Genomic DNA, 20,000 nt, shown 5'->3' with positions numbered 1-20,000 from the left:
AAAATGTTGATATTAGAGGAGTTGGGAATGACGGTTTCATTGAAAGTTATGGCTATCGAGTTGGGATTTCTGTTTTGGAGAGAGTCGTCGTTACCTGGTCTTTGTCAGACACAAAGGTAACTTGTCATTTGGCAGCTCAGGTCAGATAGATGTTGTGAAGGTCTTCCTGCAGCTTTGTACGTGTTGTTTCATTGGTGTTAAATTTTTTTTGAGGTCAATCATCTGAAAATGCTCAATGTAAGGATACAAATTCCTGTAGCTATCTTGGAGTCATTACAATTGTCATTTCACAAAAAGAAACATCTTCCTCTGTGTCAGGTATGACTCCATAAAACGGAGGATTTCCCCCCTTGGTCCAGGTTCACCGAGCCAGGATGTGAAGACAATGCTGACAGATCGCACTCGAGCTCCTTGGTGTGAGATTCCATTTAATTCCGAATTGATGTTGAGGGTTACCTCTCCTTTCACACACAGGACAGTTGTTATGTCCGTATTTGGACGAGGGCAGTCACAAAGTACATCTTGTGGAGACTCATTCCGATGGAACCCAAGCTGGGTACCTCAGTACAGTTTGTCTCTTCTCAGATGTTGCTTGTGGGTGCTGTTGATGTTTCCAATAATTTTCAATGAATGACAATAACCCAGGGTAATTGGGAAATATTTGACTGGATGCGATTTGCCCTGCGTCTTCTGCGTCGGACGTGCCTGGGAAGCTTTAACACGGGTGGATGCCATTTCTGTACTTGTACTGGGACAAATGTGGCTGAAGAGGAAGCCAGCTGGAGCACAGTTATTAAGCATGTGAGTTGGCTGATATATGGTCAGGGCCTGTCCGTTGTCGTGAGCCCTTTATTGACGTCCTCGAAACAAAGCAATCTGTACGTACAGTGGCACCTTGGGATGACGTGCAAATGAGGATTGCGCCAGATGGTTGACCGTACACGGTTTGCTGAAGATGCTGGAGAGGAACTCAGATGTGTCAGTTGCACGTGAATATGTATTGGACTTCAAACACTGTTTGTTCGAGTCACGTCCTCTATCAAGATAAATACACATGGATAAGAGAAAACTACATTATGGTGGCTCAAGCTCATGACAGTTTTTTTTTTTTTCTCATTTCCCACCATTGTGCCTGGCATGATGTGTGAGAACCACAAAGCTTTTTCTCTGATCATTCATTTATGTGGAATCACAATGTTCCGTTGATGGCATCCTGCTCTGAATGCTCAGCATGATGGCAGGTATCTGGGTTTTTGGATCAGGATCAGTTGCTCATTCTCAGGTGCGCCTAATGCTGATTTGTGGCTGCTTCTCTCCACACCTCATTGAATCGGGTTGAACTCTTGCCATGATGATAACGGACGAGTGAAGGGCATGCATCTTCATGACAAGGCACATGATAACTTGGGAATAGGGAAATGGAGCTCTTAAGTCTCGTTTGCTCTGTGTGAACCCTAACCCTATATTTTCAGTCCATTTAACGCGTAACATTTGTCTTGCATCGAAATCCATCGTGGGCCATGGACAGCCTTGGATTCCAGATGAGAGTGACTTGAATATGACTGCCATTGTGAATTAAAAACATTGTTAATTCGGTTTTTAAATAACCTTCAATTTCTCCTTTTAAATAACAACGATGGCACGATCGAGTAACCACAAGTTACAGTTGGCATTTTCATTTATTTTAATGTTAGAAAACGAGTATGACCCCATACAAGAAGGTAGAGGGGGGCAGTGAAAACAGTTATCCCTTTTCAAAAAGATTTTAGAGTCAAACCACAACTTGTGTTACAATAGCATCAGCAAGTGTACCTACTCCTGGGAAGGTTTGTGACACTGTCTTGAAACTAGAACATCTGTGCCGAGTTTTGCTGCTGCAGGACCTTCATGGACTTGTGAAATAATGTACTTGTATTGACTCTCACTCTAACACCAACTCGTGTGAAGGACGCTGTTGGGTGTTTTAAATGACGTGGTTGAACAAGCAGAGAATCAACCCTTGAAAGAGAGAGTTCAGAGGTGAACCTCTTACAACTGAACTGTTCTGCTGTTGCCATCTTGATTTTAATAACTGCAAACACACACAGAAATGCAATCTTAACGATCCTCGTGGTCACATTAATATTCCACATTTGGGTGTGGTTAAACTCCTGAAATCCAGGCTTTCTGCACACCTCCACTCTTTTGTTCCTCTTTTCTCATGCTTCTGTTTCCGCCTTCCAGACACTGTTCAGTTGCCGGCTTCCCTCTAATGATCCAAGCAGGCCCTAAAACATCATCTCATGGAATCCCCCATCCCTTCCCATGGTGCCTGAACCACTATCTCATGGAATCCCCCATCCCTAGCCATGGTGCCTGAACCACCATCTCATGGAATCCCCCATCCCGACCCATGGTGCCTGAACCACCATCTCATGGAATCACCCATCCCTACCCATGGTGCCTGAACCACCATCTCATGGAATCACCCATCCTGACCCATGGTACCTGAACCACCATCTCACGAGATCCCCCATCCATATCCATGGCACCTGAACACCATCTCATGGGATCCCCCATCCCTACCAGTACCCATGGCACCTGAACACCATCTCATGGGATCCCCCATCCCTACCCATGGCACCTGAACACCATCTCATAGGATCCCCCATCCCTACCCATGGCACCTGAACCACCATCTCACAAGATCCCCCATCCATACCCATGGCACCTGAACACCATCTCATGGGATCCCACATCCCTACCCATGGCACCTGAACACCATCTCATGGGATCCCCCATCCCTACCAGTACCCATGGCACCTGAACACCATCTCATGGGATCCCCCATCCCTACCCATGGCACCTGAACACCATCTCATAGGATCCCCCATCCCTACCCATGGCACCTGAACCACCATCTCACAAGATCCCCCATCCATACCCATGGCACCTGAACACCATCTCATAGGATCCCCCATCCATACCCATGGCACCTGAACACCATCTCATGGAATCCCCCATCCCTACCCATGGCACCTGAACCACCATCTCACAAGATCCCCCATCCATACCCATGGCACCTGAACACCATCTCATGGGATCCCACATCCCTACCCATGGCACCTGAACACCATCTCATGGAATCCCCCATCCCTACCCATGGCACCTGAACACCATCTCATTGGAATCCCCCATCCCGACCCATGGTACCTGAACCACCATCTCACGAGATCCCCCATCCATACCCATGGCACCTGAACACCATCTCATGGGATCCCCCATCCCTACCCATGGCACCTGAACACCATCTCATAGGATCCCCCATCCCTACCCATGGCACCTGAACCACCATCTCACAAGATCCCCCATCCATACCCATGGCACCTGAACACCATCTCATGGGATCCCACATCCCTACCCATGCACCTGAACACCATCTCATGGGATCCCCCATCCCTACCCATGGCACCTGAACACCATCTCATGGAATCCCCCATCCCTACCCATGGCACCTGAACACCATCTCATTGGAATCCCCCATCCCGACCCATGGCACCTGAACCACCATCTCAAGAGATCCCCCATCCATACCCATGGCACCTGAACACCATCTCATGGAATCCCCCATCCCTACCCATGGCACCTGAACACCATCTCATGGGATCCCCCATCCCTACCCATGGCACCTGAACACCATCTCATGGAATCCCCCATCCCTACCCAATACCCATGGCACCTGAACACCATCTCATGGAATCCCCCATCCCTACCCATGGTGCCTGAACCACCATCTCATGGAATCACCCATCCCTATCCATGGTGCCTGAACCACCATCTCATGGAATCACCCATCCCGACCCATGGTACCTGAACCACCATCTCATGGAATCCCCCATCCCTACCCATGGCACCTGAACACCATCTCATGGGATCCCCCATCCCTACCCATGGCACCTGAACCACCATCTCATGGAATCCCCCATCCCTACCCATGGCACCTGAACACCATCTCATGGGATCCCCCATCCCTACCCATGGCACCTGAACACGATCTCATGGAATCCCCCATCCCTACCCAATACCCATGGCACCTGAACACCATCTCATGGAATCCCCCATCCCGTCTACGGTCTACCAAGTGGAGGTATGCGGTCTACCAAGTGCCCTTCTAGTTCATTCTGTGTCATACATGTTTGTGGTTAACCGACACTGTGCTCTCATCATACAAGATACTTTAGTCAGTTGATACAGCACTCTAATATTCCTTGGTTTGGTCTTGACAGTGATCCACTTTTAAATATGAATACAAACACGCTGTGACACACGATTCATCACTCAAATTTCCTCCCTCCACCCCTGACAAATATATGATTTCTCACAAAATCTCCAAGAAATGGGATGACATTCTGACAGATCTGATGGGGGCATTTTGTAAGAAATAAATCTGCATTCTCCTTGCATTCCCTCTGTCTAGTTGCAACTTGCATGTACATTCAAATCACGTGTCATAGCTACATGTGCTTTGCATGTACAAGCTTTGAAACCTACTCTTAAGATTTGAGGCTAAAGACCTGTGAAAGAGCAACACCCTTTAGATGGTATACAAATATCTCGAGTAGTCAACGACAGGCAGCTGTGACTACTGCCCTGTCAGCTGTACCATGGGTACCTGGGATACAGGATTAGCATTACTCATTGTTCAAAATGAAGACGATTATAAGTAAGTACAGTATTGTACTCAGACCCTGGTGATGCAGATGTGATAGTGGTTTTGCTAATTAATAGAATTCAAGTCAAAGTTCACACATTTGTACAAATTAAATCTCTTGTTCGATGTTTGTGTTACATTAGAGCACACATGAACTGAACCTGGATTGATATTTCTCGAGCCAATGATCAGAAGTCATAATGGACTCTCGTATGTGATTTATTTCTCTTTTTGTCAGTCCATCAGAGTTGTCCCACGTTGAGGAAGACCCTGAGTCCTTGCGCCAAGAGCTTGAGGAAATGCGTGAAAAATACTCAAGGTATGGCGTAGACTAATGTGATGACTAACGGCATGGCATTGCACAGCATCAAGCTTGTCAGGACAACAGCACAGCTCTCCTGGTTCTTCTAACAGACTCCAGAGTGGGTTTGAGATGACACAACGATTGAAGTTGGAGCTGGAAGGAAAGATACAATGGATGGTAAGAACTCATCTATATTCTAAGAGAGATGTCTGTGTATTTCACCATTTTTCTCAGAGATGGTCAAACAGATCTTCATCAATCTTTCAGAGGTTCAGTAGTGAGTACTGGGAAGTAGTTTAGCCCAAAAAAAAACAAAAACAAATTGAAATTTTTGAAAAAAAAAAATTGGGGTTTTCTTTTGGATTTGTTGTTTTTTAATTGCTCTATCATCCCTAACCCTTTGTAACTATGTGAAAGGGAATATTAAATTATGCTCGACACCATTAGAGTGTTGGGAAGTGTTTTAGCAAAAAAAAAAAAGTTTGGTTTTTATGGATTTTTTCTTAAAATTTTTATTATAATTTTTTTTTTAATCACCCTTATCGTCCTGAAGCCTTTGTGGCTTTGTGAAAGGTAGTATTAAATGATCCCCAACTCCATTACTTAGTGGGCGTGGGAAAGTGTTTTGGGCACCCACAAAAAAAATAGGAAAAAAATTTGATTTCTTTAATTAAAATGCTAATAGGGTTAAGCCGCTGTCACACTTTGACGTTTTAGCTAGCGTATAGCAAGGTCTCAAAATGTATGTAAAACGCTGACGTACGCTGAACTATTTATGTTTTTTTTTTTAAGTTTTGGGCGTATAATAACGTGTTGGACGTATGCATAACGTATTAGTAACGTACACAGAACGTTTTAATCACATATAGATAACATACCAACGAATGCTGAGCGTGTTGTCGGTGTTCACAACCTATGCCCAACGATAGTCAAACTTATGCAGCTTATCGCAGACGATCACGTGGCGTAGGCTATTAATAGGCTGCGGCTTGACGATTCGAATCATAATCGCACGAGACATCGAAGTGTGAAGTCGCTGTCACACCTTGACGTTTTAGCGAGCGTATGCCGACGTATGAAAAATTTGCCGAACCAAGCTAGCACACGTCGAATATGTTATGGGTTAGTTTTGTATACGTTAAGAGCACGCTGGCATATGTCATAGTATGCTGGCATACGTCATTGTATACCGAGTACGTCGAGAAATTTTCAGCATGTTCAAAATTTCTCAACGTACTCGACGTATGACACACATTCCGCATATGCTGGCATAAGTTGTAGGCACGTTACGCGATCGTTGACACACGTCGACATACGTTACTTGTACGTTACTCATAAGTCAAAACACGTCAAGGTAATGGTTAGCGTCAGTGTTCCAGACTCCCTGGTTTTTTTTTTTCGGTATGACGGTTATGATTTAAATCGTTGAGCGGCAGCCTTTTAATTATATTATTTTATAACCGCACTAGAAATCGAAGTGTCAACATCACCGTCATACCGAAGAAAAAAAAGAAAAAAAAACCAGGAGTCTGGAACACTGACGCTAACCATTACCTCGACGCGTTTCGACTTATGAGTAACTTTCAAGTAACGTGTGTCGACGTGTGTCAATGATCGCGTAACGTGCCTACATCTTATGGCCAGCGTATGTGGAACGTGTGAGTCATACACTGGCATACGTCTGGGAAATTTTAAGCATGGAAAATTTGTCTAACAGCTCGGCGAACTACGACGTATGCCAGCGTACTACGACGTATACCAGCGTACTACGATGTATGCCAGTGTGCTCTTAACGTATACAAACTTACCCATAACGTATTCGACGTGTGCCAGCGTTTTAGCCCAATTTTGCATACGTCAGGCATACGATGGCTAAATCGTCAAGGTGTGACAGGGCCTTTAGAACAGCAATGGCCAAGTCCTGCGAGTTATTCATAAGGAAACCCATCAAGCTTGGTCAGATTACATATACATTGGTATTCTATCCATCCATCCATTGGGACCATACTCTGTGCAGAGCATTGGTGCTGCCAAAGCAGTCTACTGGGCTATTGGGCACAATCCTGGACGGGTCACTACTCCGACACAAGATACCAGCAAGCTGGCACTCATTTTGCCGACCTCGGAAGGATGACAGGCAGCCAACCCCACCTGGTATTAATTCAACAGCCAAGTGGGATTTGAACTTAGGATCCGAGGATCCCAAGCCCACCACCCTAACCATTAAGCTAACACTAAGCATACATATACAGTGGGGAGAACAAGTATTTGATACACTGCCGATTTTGCAGGTTTTCCCACTTACAAAGCACGTAGAGGTCTGTAATTTTTATCATAGGTACACTTCAACTGTGAAAGACGGAATCTAAAACAAAAATCCTGAAAATCAAAATGTATGATTTTTAAATAATTAATTTGCATTTTATAGCATGAAATAAGTATTTGATCACCTACCAACCAGTAAGAATTCCAGCTCTCACAGGCCTGTTAGTTTTGTCTTTAAGAAGCCCTCCCATTCTCGACTCATTACCTGTATTAACTGCACCTGTTTGAACTCGTTATCTGCATTAAAGAAAGCTGTCCACACTCAATCAATCAGACTCCAACCTCTCCACAATGGGCAAGACCAGAGAGCTGTCTAAGGACATCAGGGACAAAATTGTGGACTTGCACAAGGCTGGGATGGGCCACAGGACAATAGGCAAGCAGCTTGGTGAGAAGGCAACAACTGTTGGTGCAATTATTAGAAAATGGAAGAAGTTCAAGATAACAGTCAATCTCCCTCGGTCTGGGGCTCTGTGCAAGATCTCACCTCATGGAGCCTCAATTATCATGAGAAAGGTGAGGGATCAGCCCAGAACTACACGGCAGGACCAGGTCAATGACCTGAGGAGAGCTGGGACCACAGTATCAAAGAAAACCATAAGTAACACACTACGCCGTCATGGATTAAAATCCTGCAGCGCACGCAAGGTCCCTCTACTCAAGCTAGCGCATGTCCAGGCCCGTCTGAAGTTTGCCAATGACCATCTGGATGATCCAGAGGAGTAATGGGAGAAGGTCATCTGGTCTGATGAGACCAAAATAGAGCTTTTTGATTTAAACTCCACTCGCCGTGTTTGGGGGAAGAAGAAGGATGAGTACAACCCCAAGAACACCATCCCAACCGTGAAGCATGGAGGTGGAAACATCATTCTTTGGGGATGCTTTTCTGCAAAGGGGACAGGACAACTGCACTGTGTTGAGGGGAGGATAGATGGGGCCATGTATCGCGAGATCTTGGCCAACAACCTCCTTCCCTCAAGAAGAGCATTGAAGATGGGGCGTGGCTGGGTCTTCCAGCATGACAACGACCCGAAACACACAGCCAGGGCAACGAAGGAGTGGCTCCGTAAGAAGCATCTCAAGGTCCTGGAGTGGCCTCGCCAGTCTCCAGACCTGAACCCAATAGAAAATCTTTGGAGGGAGCTGAAAGTCTGTGTTGCCCAGCGACAGCCCCGAAACCTGAAGGATCTGGAGAAGATCTGTATGGAGGAGTGGGCCAAAATCCCTGCTGCAGTCTGTGCAAACCTGGTTAAGAGCTACAGGAAACGTCTGATCTCTGTAATTGCGAACAAAGGTTTCTGTACCAAATATTAAGTTCTGCTTTTCTGATGTATCAAATACTAATTTCATGCAATGAAATGCAAATAAATTATTTAAAAATCATACATTTTGATTTTCAGGATTTTTGTTTTAGATTCCGTCTTTCACAGTTGAAGTGTACCTATGATAAAAATTACAGACCTCTACGTGCTTTGTAAGTGGGAAAACCTGCAAAATCGGCAGTGTATCAAATACTTGTTCATCCCACTGTATGTATTGAGAGGTCAATAACTTGAGTGTTTCTTTGTAATAACCCGAGTTTATTACACGCTGTTCACACATCACTCTTTTGAAACACCAGTTTGGGGATGACACCTATGTCATGTATCACACTGATGATTGTATAACATATCACACTGATGACACATGACTGGTGTGTATAAGGCAAAAAGAGAAAATCTAAGAAATGGTCGAGGCTCAATTTCGACTTGTAACTGAATGATAATGTGATCTATATGGAGTTTAAACAGCATGTAAGCTCATAATGATAGTACAAGACGTATGTTACAAGTTGGGTTGCTTTTTATGGCATTCTCATCTCAAGCAATGGTCCATGATGCTCAGAAGTCCAGGTACAAATGGCATATACTTCAGGGTGTGGCAAAAAAAAATACGACACATTTATAAACTACAAGGGCACTCGGTAGAGCGCATACCTACGCCCCCCGTAATGCCTGATCCATGAGAACATATCGGGCCCAACACATTTTTGAGATATCATGCTATATATTGTTTTTGGCCTGATCTCTCAATGGTGAAGAATCACTGAAAAAATCTAGTAGTCCGATCTGGATCCGGGTCTTCACCAAAATCTAATCAGTTCGTCCTTGTCACACACCCAAGTTGTGCACAAAATTTCATCCGGATCCGTCCACAACTTTTTGAGATATCCTGTACACAAACAGACAGACAAAGACAGACAGACAAACGGACAAACAGGGGTGAAAACATAACCGACTTCCAAATTCGGGGGTGGAGGTAATAAATGTATTTCCATTTTAGAAGTTATTATTACCCTCGCCAAAGGAGAGGGTGTCTGTGTGTATGTGTGTGTGTGTGTGTGTGTGTGTGTGTGTGTGTGTGTGTGTGTGTGTGTGTGTGTGTGTGTGTGTGTGTGTGTGTGTGTGTGTGTGTGTGCGCGTGCGTTTGTCTGTCCGCTCGCCTCCAGCCCAAACCACTCAACCGATCCTTGTGAAATTTTCCGAGATTAATGTCACCGACCCTGCGACGGTCCCGCATTGGCGTTTTGTAAAATTCGGTCGACCAACAAGGTCTACATCGGCCACTAGGCCGATTTGAGCCAAATTTTCTAAAATCCTTAAATTTCATCTGATTGACTTGGAATTTGAACAGGACTTGCATATCCGGTCACTGACTTCAACCACCTATTACTTTTGAGGCTATCTTTGGCCATAAGGTCAACATAGGCCATAAGGTCAACCTAAAATCGGCCAAATTATTGAATTGTTTCTAAAATTATCAACTTTCATCCGATTGACTTGAAATGTGAAGACCATTTGCATACAAGGTCACTAAATTCAAGCACCTATTAATTTTGAGATCAACGTCAGCCAAAAGGCCAAATTGGGCCAAATTTTCTAAAATCCTCAATTTTAATCTGATTGACTTGAAATGTGAAGAGCATTTGCATATCAGGTCACTGAATTTAACCACCTATTAATTTTGAGGTAAACATCGGCCAAAAGGTCAAAATAGGCCAAAAGGCCAGTTTTGGCCAAATTTTCTAAAATCCTCAATTTTCATCCGATTGACTTGAAATTTGAAGAGCATTTTCATGTCGGGTCGCTGAATTCAACGACAAATTAATTTTAAGGTGAAAAGGTCAACACAAACCTAATTTATAAAATTGATAGTGCCAAAAACTAAATATATCACTATATCTAAAAAAGTTGTGGACGAGTTATGACAAAACAAGGTGGATGAGTTGGATAGGTGACAAGAACAAGCGGATTGGATTTTGGTTCGGATCCAGCCCATCAGTGGAATACAAAACATGAACTGTTCCACCAGGCAGAGGTATGCGCTCCACCGAGTGCTATTCTACTTTGTGCTGTTTTGCCAAGTTACCACTCTATGAGTGATTTGTCATTTTTTTTTGTCTGTCTGTCTGTCTGCTTGTTGGCACACAACTTTTGTTTTTCTCCGCAGCCGTTTGTCGGATTGAGACGAAATTTTCACCATTGGTGTGACTACCCATGTATAATGTTGTAGTGATAATGATGACGTCAAAGGTCACGGGGTGTGGCAGCCATATTGAAAACCAGGAAAAAATTGGACCTCTGTATCTCTGAAACCGCACCAAGAAAAAAATTGAAATTTGGCACATAGCAAGTAATCCTCATGGTGAATGAAGGTGATTTTTTATGAGGTCATAGGTGCTCTCGTTATGACGTCATAATTGCTTATGTAGAACGCCACATCCAATCAGTATGAAAATTTTTGAGGGTCATCTCGGGATAAAATTGTCCACAGAAAAAAAATTCATTACGTCATCGGTCACATGATTCAGCAGCCATATTGTTTAAGAAATAAAAAATAAAAACCTTCAAAAATCTTCTCTGAAGTGGCTGAACAAATCGAGGCGAAACTTTACACATATGACCGCCTGTCCATGAGGAACAAAAGGTTCACACGTATGATTTCATAGGTCACATGGTTGGCAGCCATATTACCCTAAAACCTATAAAAATACACCACTCAAAAGAAGTCCTGGCGAGGGTCCACAATCTCTGATTGCTCTTTTTCTTGTTTAAAGTGTATTAACATTTTTAAAGTACAGACATTAGAATTTATTCACAATACACATGGTTTTGAAAATTATGTCAGTTCAATGCCCCCTTGGGGGGCAACACATTCCGCTGTTCTGGTACCAATACCCCTCATAACCTTGACATGAAATTCTAAAGGAATGGCATAAATTTCACTTGTCATGTTTTCTTTCAGTTCAGCGAGTGTGTGTGGCCCATTCCTGTCCACTCTTTCTGCCGGGTGGTTTGGTTGCGCCGTGCAGTTTGCCCGTGCCTTCCCAGAAGTGGGTCATGGCAGAAATTGGTCGTTTCTTTGGGGTCCTGGCGATAACTCGTTTACTCTTCACAAAATACACTGTGCGATGTTAACGTTGTCCATCAACGAGCAGTTCTGGCAAATGTCTCTTCCATGCACCTCATTCACACAACAAGCATTCCTCCATTCGTCCCTCAATCATCGGGACAATGAGGAAGAATGAGGAAGGGGCTAATCTATCCTCTTCTAATTTCAAAAATAATCAAAACCCATTTTGTCAATTTGAAATGTCACCAATCTCGACCTTGTCTCAGTTCCTGTCAATCTGCCTTCAGAGTTTCTCCATGTCCTCCAACATTACAATGCACACTACCCTGGGACCCCACGTGACCCCTTACCTGTTGCCTGTGATGCCCCACGCTAATTAGCACAGGGACACCGTGGGAATTTGCCTAACTCCACACTCTTTTGTCCAAGGCTCTTTGGGAATGCGATTGCCCCCCCCCACCCCAAATTTGCCTCACTATTCCGTTCCCCATTATTGGGCTATCCCCCTCTCTCACAATATAATTACCCAACTGGCAGCGTTTTCTTTTTAACCGCCGAATCCTGTATAAAACCCGACATGAGCATTTAAAACCCTGCTATCTACCTGGCAAAGACCTGCCTGCACACCTGCTCCCACATGTAGTGACCTTTACAACCCTCCGCTCAGCTCACCCCAAACTGGACTCAAACTAATAACATTATGGGGAAACCGTTTCAAATTTAAAAGTACACCATCAGTCTCTGGCGGCTCTCCCAAAAGCGTTCCCCCTACCTCCTCGCAGTCCATTCTAGCCACGTCCACAAGCCCAGCACTACAGCACTACAGCACTACAGCACTCTCTTATTCATACTCTCGCATATGCGTGCACCCATGCCAGCATGCACGGTGCACGAGGTTCCAATCTCACGTGCCAGCGGCTCGGCGTGCACCAAGGCACATGTATCGCTGTCCGGCAGGTTAACATCCGCCATGCACGTTCGTGCTGCGGACACAAGTGCTGAACGGCTCATCCCCACTCGCATACTCAACCTTCCCACGCTCGTACCAGGCAGCACGCACAGGGCAGGCTCAACCACGTGGCACTTCTGCTCATCACATGCCAAAGCATGCAGCTCGTGAAACGGCCATGCCATGTCCACCACTCCGACCCTGGTGCGAATTCGGAAGGCGCATGCGCAGAACTTGCACACCGCACATATGCAACCACACACACACACAGGCATGTGCACACCCCTTTGGAGAGTCTCCGTACGAATCCCACACTCCACATTCATGCCATTCAATGTGCTCACTTCCTCTCGATTCCACTCTTTAATCATCTGTCTCTCTAAGGAGAAGAGAATTATTGCATAAATTTTTCTCTAAGGCCCACTTGGCTACACCTGGATGGGTTTGAGGGTAGTGGAGTAGCAGCTGAAACCAAAATCCTATCTAGGTTCCTCCTGATGACTCCATCTTTCCTCTTTACCTCTTTGGGTTCCTACTTGGTCTTCCATTTCATTACCTGTCGTTGGCGGCAAACGCCCTTTCCACCCTGTGATTGGGAAACACCGCTGGCTCCCATTGAATGGGTGTGGACAACTGTGGGGTCACGGTCGTCCTGCACAAATTTGTCACTGCACGTGCCCCAACCTCCTCCCTTCCCACACTCTCCGTTCTCTCCTGTGATACTACCGTTTTAAAGAATAAACTATCGCCTTCCGGCTGTATATATATATATATATATATATATATATATATATATATATATATATATATATATATATATATATATATATATATATATATATATATATATATATATATATATATATATATTCTCTCCCGTGGCTCTGTTCCCAGTGCCATCTCAACTTTGCTCTTGGCTTCACCGGTTGCAGTCACGCACTGCGCGTCCGACACAAATGCCACACTCCTTCTCCCCATGGCCAGCTCCTCGCGTTCTGTCGCACTTTCTCTGCCAGTGTCTGCCAAACCAATCCTTGCCTCTCCCTGGCCGTCCAACTCGTATGCCGTTGCCCACAGCCTTTATCTCTGCCTGTCCCTCGTACATTTTGTCGCTCTTCGCATCCATTCTGTTGCCCATCATCTTGAATTTATTGGCCATGCTTTCATGTCCCAACCGAATCTGTGCCATGAGCTGTGTCATCATCTCAATTAATTTCCTTCTTTGATCTGGCACAAGGGAGGCTGCCAACATGTTTGTACCCACCTGGTCCTGTCCGTCTTGGTTAGACATAGCTGCTATATTTTAAATTTTCCTCCCTTGCTACGCTCAGTTATCAAATTTTGAGGGATGCTTGTCATGCCCCAGGTCCAATCCCACTCCTGCCACCAATTGTTATGAATTCAGGGGAGCACAGGGCTCATGAGGGGCGTGAGTCAGACCCGCTTCCCAACCTCTGACCCTGAAGCCAACGAGCCATGAATAATTCCACAACCTGACTGGTAGGGTCCCCACACCAAATCTCGCATTCCCTTCCCGGTGAATTAGACCCTCACAGATGGGAAACCGTGCTCTCGACTTCCCACCTTTATTTATTACGTATAGCCAAGTGAAACCGTACGAGGGACATCAGCTAGACTAGCACAGCGAATCAATGGGGTCCTACATCCCGTCTATTTATTGCACATTATGTCGAACCAATGGTGGAAACAGACAATCTCGCAGGTTTGGAAGCTTTATACTGTACAGCAATTTAACAAAGCATGTACTGTCATCGCCAAAAAATATTGGCACCCTTGCACTTTTTTCAAACAATGCACCATTTCTTCCAGAAAGTAGTTGAAATTAAAAAAATATTTTGGCGTCCACATATGTATGTATTTCTTTGGCATATGATCACGATGAGAAAATATATATTTTTCAGTTCTGAAGGAAGGAATCGCCATATCACGACAGGAAAGCCAAGAGGTACGCATGCTCACTCTGTGTAGCTTGGATTTGAATCCCAACCCAGCTCGAAACTGTCTTCCCTGTGTTTCACAGGCCAGGTGATTCATCACTGTGCGCGTCTTCTCTCGGATGGACGATAAACTGGGCATCACATCGTCACACAACAAGGGATGTGGGTAACGATAAGGTGTAGGGAAGAACACAAGCGATGAACAAGATGGATACAGAAGCAACATTTGGGGGGTGGAGTGGGGGAGTGGTTTAACGGGTGTTGAAAAGATCATGATTTTGGATTGGGGATGATCTGAAATGGTGGTGAACAGCTGTCTTGAAGACCTGGAGGGAAGAATGAGATTGAAGAGGATGTGGAAGTTGGTTCCACAGGCAGGAAAAAAAGAGGAACGAATGAGTGGAGGTGAGCAGTGATCCTGGATTACGGGAGATTCACCATAAGGGGGTTGATGGTGGACCTCGTACTTCCTGCAGAAACCTTGGGGGCACAAAGTATGGAAAGGTCAGAGGGTGCAAGATCAGAAAGGATGCGGATGTCTGGGATTACTGACCTGTCTGCCATGGCAAAGTGGAAGGCCCGTGGACTGAGCTTCATCGTGGAAGATTCCACTGATCCTGAAGGTGTTCAATTCCACAGCATCAAGCTGAGCAAGGTGTGAGCCCAGAAGGGAGAGCAGTACTCACATCAAGCTGCGGATAAAGGTCTTGTCGGTGGATAAGAGTTCAGGTGTGCCAAGGAAGATCTTTCAATGACGGAGGATTCCCATTCAGCGACTGGTTCCATAAACTTTGAAATGTGATTTGCCCATGAAATATCATGGCTGATAGTTAAGAAAAGTAGAATCGGGGGAGGGGGGGAGGTTATCCAGACTGTCCTTTCAGAGACAGAGTGACACGTTGGCTATGAGGGTAGAGGAAGTCAGTAATCCATGTGTGGAGTTGGCCTTGGATGCCGAAGGCAGAGAGTTGGGAGAGCAAAGCAGGATTCCAGACTGTATCAAAAGCATGAGATATGTCCAGAGAGACGGCCCTGATCTCATGTCTGACATTGAGGGCCTTCATCCATTGTTGGGCGAGTCGAAGCAGCATGTCCAAGGTGGAGTGACCTGGTCTGAAACCAAATTGGTGATCCGAGATGAGGTTGTTGGAGAAGAGGAAGGATTTCATATCAACTGTGATGATGGATTCAATGACCTTGATGATGATTATTGAAAGTAATCTGATCAGTATAAGCGTTTGTTGTTTTTTTGTTTTTTTATATTTTTTTTACGATTTGACCATTTGAGCCTTCATCCCTAACTGCTGTCCTCGTGCTGTGAAGCATGCAGGTGTACTTGTCTACCTGATTCCCTTTTGGCCCAACTTCTACTTGTTGACCCTTTGCCTCCTGTCGTTCTGCAGTTTCATGACCCTTGACGAAGAAAGCTAAATAAAATAACGATGTCATGTGGGAGTTAGTGCAGCTATCTATCAAACTTACAGATGATACACAGGTGAAAGAACTTAAAGAATCTGCTGTACTGCAATATCAGCATCCATGTCCTTCACCCTATGAATGAGGACTCTCATTTTTCACAAGAATGAGGAAATTGGTACCACGATGCTATTTAATGGCCTAATTGTAAGAAATACGAAGCTTCTAAAAGTTCCTTGCAAATGTAAATCATGATCAATGCAAAAATGAATAGAATGCCAACATTGTGACCATGCAACCTTGTTGAGGAACGTCCGGTCACGTGAACCATGTGCAGACGTGGGAAACATCATGCAGCCAGTGGTGCACCATCATGTGGTACCTACACAAAGAAAGGGAAATCTGAACATTTTGCTCAAACCTCAGGTTGCATTTACTACTTAACAGCATCTGAGAGCGTAAAGTGAAAATGGAAATCGATATATAGTGATCGGATGTTACAATGCTGAGTTTTTGAAATTTCATGCATGAGGACAGATTAAGCTTGGTGTTGGCTTCATGGGAAGGGTGGTGGGCTTGGGATCCTTGGATCCTGAGTTCAATCCCCCTTGGCTGTTGAATTAATACCAGGTGGGGTTGACTCTGCCTGTCATCCTTCTGAGGTCGGAAAGATGAGTGCCAGCTTGCTGGTATCCTGTGTTGGAGTGGTGACCCGTCCAGGATTGTGTCCAATAGCCAAGGGGACTGCTTAGGCAGCACCAACGCTCTACACAGAGTATGGTCCCAATGGATGGAAGGATGGATGGACAGATTGCCCACAACAACATGTGTGGTTATAAAAAGTGGACAATGAAGAAAATTACTGAACATTTAACACACCTTTGTTAAATTGCTCCATGTATTGAATGCCTTGCTGTGGAGATGTGTTTGAGCAATCCTGTCTCGAACCGCGGGTCCCCAGTTCATAATCCCCACGACCTGACGATCCCTACACATGTGATGTGGATCCAAGATGAGATATCCAGTTATAAATCTGTCCATCCGTGTGGGATGTGGGAAAAATAGGCTCTACCTGTACCTTGAGTGGGATGTGGCTCTCACACACAGGTCGAGCATTTTGAGGAGGAGCGAAAAGAGATGCACCATGAGATATCTGCCCTCACCTCACAGCTCATGCACTCAGAAGATATAATCAATCGACTCGTTACTGAAAACGTAAGGAATGTCTTCTCTACCTCGACTTCTTCATTATATTTACAAGTGTACATAAGGCATCGATCTTTACATTTAATACTGTATAGTTACCCAATCCTCCTTCCAACCCTCCACCCCCTGACACTGCCACCCCCCCCCCCACACCCCACCCCCAGACTACATGTCAGGATTATCAGAATTTCTCACACACAGGCTGACAACGATGTTCCTTGTCCTTATGTCGTGTAGCCTAACAGCTCGACCTGCCTCTTTGGCTTCAGATACATGAACAATGAGTTGTTTGTTATTGGCAGTCGAGATGCCGATAAATTGTTTCAGACATTTTTTACTTGTATTTGTGTTTTTAACATGACAGTTGGTTCAATAAAAGACAAATCAATGTGGTACTGCTTTCCAGAGGCTGTTCTATCCCACCCTTCCCTCCAGGGATTCAAGCGAGCATTGCACCACCATCACATTTCCAACCCCCATCCTTACCCGCAATCTTAATGAACCCCTTTCATCCCACACAACCCAAACCTGTTACGTGCAGTATTTCCTTGTCTCTGTCTCTGTCTCTGTCTCTGTCTCTGTCTCTGTCTCTGTCTCTGTCTCTCTCTTCAAACTTGTGTCCAAGAGTTATCCCACTGCCCCACTGTCAGTTCATAACCTTCATCACCTTTCCCTTCCATGAGCCTCCATCTTGTCGAGAGAAGTAAAGTGAATAATCTTCTGGACGTCATGAGTGGATACATGTTCCCAGCTTGCAAGAGAACTGCATGAACGAAGCAGTAATGGGTCAGCAATGGTGTACTTGAAGAATGGGTTTTTCATATTGATGGAGATATTAAATTCACCAATTTTATTTTTCCTTACAGGAGTGAGGCAGCTCATGGAAGAGCAAGGCAGAACTCACAGTGGGATAAACATTACGGAACAAATGTTCGGGTTAAGAGGAAAGGGAGAATGGGGAGAAATCACTGAAACTATCAAGTAAGATGGTTGGTTAAAGAACAGTTAATGTGGGTAATAAAGATCATGGGTCACAATTTGGGATGGTATGACATGGTGGTGTACTGCTTGCTTGAAGCCCTGGAGGGAAAAAAATTGGACTGAACAGCTTCTGGAACGTGGTTCCGTCGATGGGAGATGTGAGGAATAAAGAAGTTGAGATGTGCAGTCAGCCTGGATTTTGGAGGTTTAACCAGGAGGGGGTTACTGAAAGAACGTTTGCTTCCTGGAGTGGAGGGGGAGGGTCGGAAGACTGAAAGAGCAGAGGGATGGAGCAATGTTGTAAAAACCTGCCTGCAATGTAACAGCAACATAAACGGTGCTTCAGCCTCATCACAAAATATTCCAATAATTTTGAGACCTTTAGATTCCACAGAATCCAGGAGACAGATGCGATGGTAGGTCACCAGCCTATAGTGAAGAGCAGTACTCCATTGAGCTCCAGATAAAGGCCTTGTTGATAGACTGTGAGCAACTCTGATTTTCCAAGGAAAGACTTGGATTGATGGAGGATGCCCAGTCTGTGGCTGGCTTTGAAGGTCAGCTTTGCTATGTGGTCTACTGAGGAAGGGTCATGACTGATGGTGAGGCCTACAACTTCAAGAGACGGAATCTCTTCCAGTGGTGATCAAGGAACGAGATAGGAGAGTCCATTTGGCAGAGAGTTCCATTGATGACAGCACTTTGACTGTGTGAGTGGAGGAAGTCAGAAATCCAAGAATAAAGATGGCCTTCTGTGCCGCAGGCAGAGAGATTGGCAAGCGAAGCAAGGTGCCATACTGGTGAATGCTTGAGATATGTTTAGAAAGATGGTCCTCACCTCTTGTTTGAGATTGAGGGCCTCCAACCATTGCTGAGAGAGGAGCAGAAGCACGTCCAGAGTTGAGTGACTGGGACAGAATCCAAACTGATGTTTGGAGATCAGGCTGTTTGAAAACAGGAAAGACTTCACATCAGCAGCAATGATGGATTCTATGACTTTGCTTGTAATTGGAAGCAAGCTCATTGGCCTATAGTTGGTAGGGTTTGTTTTCGCACCCTTCTTGTGGATGTTTTCTGACTTCCACGCAGAAGGGAGGCAGCTAAAGGAGGACAGACTGAAAAGAGCAGATAAAGGGGAGGCCAGAGTGGCAGAGCAGGATTTGAGAACGTGGGTACTGATGCCATCTGGGCCCATCAATGAGGCAGAGTCAAGGCTGGACAGAACTTTGTCTACTTTCTCAGGTGAGACGGACACAGTCCGGTCGACAGTGGAAGACCTTCAACTCACCCGCACTTTGCACACACCACCCACTCAAAGCACTTGCAAATGATTGTCACCCGTATTAATTTCAATTATTTTTATTTCTCAAATTGTTGCAGCTTGGGTACAAGAAGTAATTTTCAATCGCTTAGAGGTGCTAGATATACTTCCTTCAAGATCACACAAGGGGAGTCAGTAGAGGGTGCGTGTGCATAAACCGGCATGGAAACAGGAAGTAACCAACGCATGTATTCCAGTGTAGTGGCTGTGATCTATCGTTACATCGCACGTTACAGCGTGGAATGCGAGAAACATAGCAAGGGATCTACTTGTGGTGCTGAAGGTGAAGGTGGATCGAGGTTGCCATCAAAGAAGGCAAAACTAAAAACGAGGAGCTACAAAGGCTCTGCCATGTATTCTGTAACGTACCAGCAATCGTGGGAGGAAAGGTACGATTTAGTTGCGCTGTTGCACCAAGTTCAAAGGATCATTTATTCTGAAATATTGGTCACAAAGAC

The 20,000-nt window shown here is 45.0% G+C and overlaps 1 protein-coding gene across 2 annotated transcripts in view; it reads left to right on the top strand.

Annotated features, from left to right (window-relative positions):
* LOC147019428 (uncharacterized) overlaps positions 1-20,000 on the top strand; it is a 102,247-nt gene that overhangs the window by 63,407 nt on the left and 18,840 nt on the right. For both annotated transcript variants that reach the window (XM_085893891.1, XM_085893890.1), the window contains 3 exons: positions 4,929-5,009; positions 5,105-5,171; positions 17,142-17,249. In XM_085893891.1, coding sequence (XP_085750017.1) covers positions 4,929-5,009; positions 5,105-5,171; positions 17,142-17,249 — 256 coding nt within the window. The remainder of the gene's footprint in view (positions 1-4,928; positions 5,010-5,104; positions 5,172-17,141; positions 17,250-20,000) is intronic.

The sequence above is a fragment of the Eptatretus burgeri genome, chromosome 9, assembly GCF_056783735.1.
Source record: "Eptatretus burgeri isolate ZD-2024b chromosome 9, Ebu_testis_v1, whole genome shotgun sequence".
Classification (NCBI taxonomy): Eukaryota; Metazoa; Chordata; class Myxini; order Myxiniformes; family Myxinidae; genus Eptatretus; species Eptatretus burgeri.
This window is presented reverse-complemented; position numbering and strand designations above follow the sequence as displayed.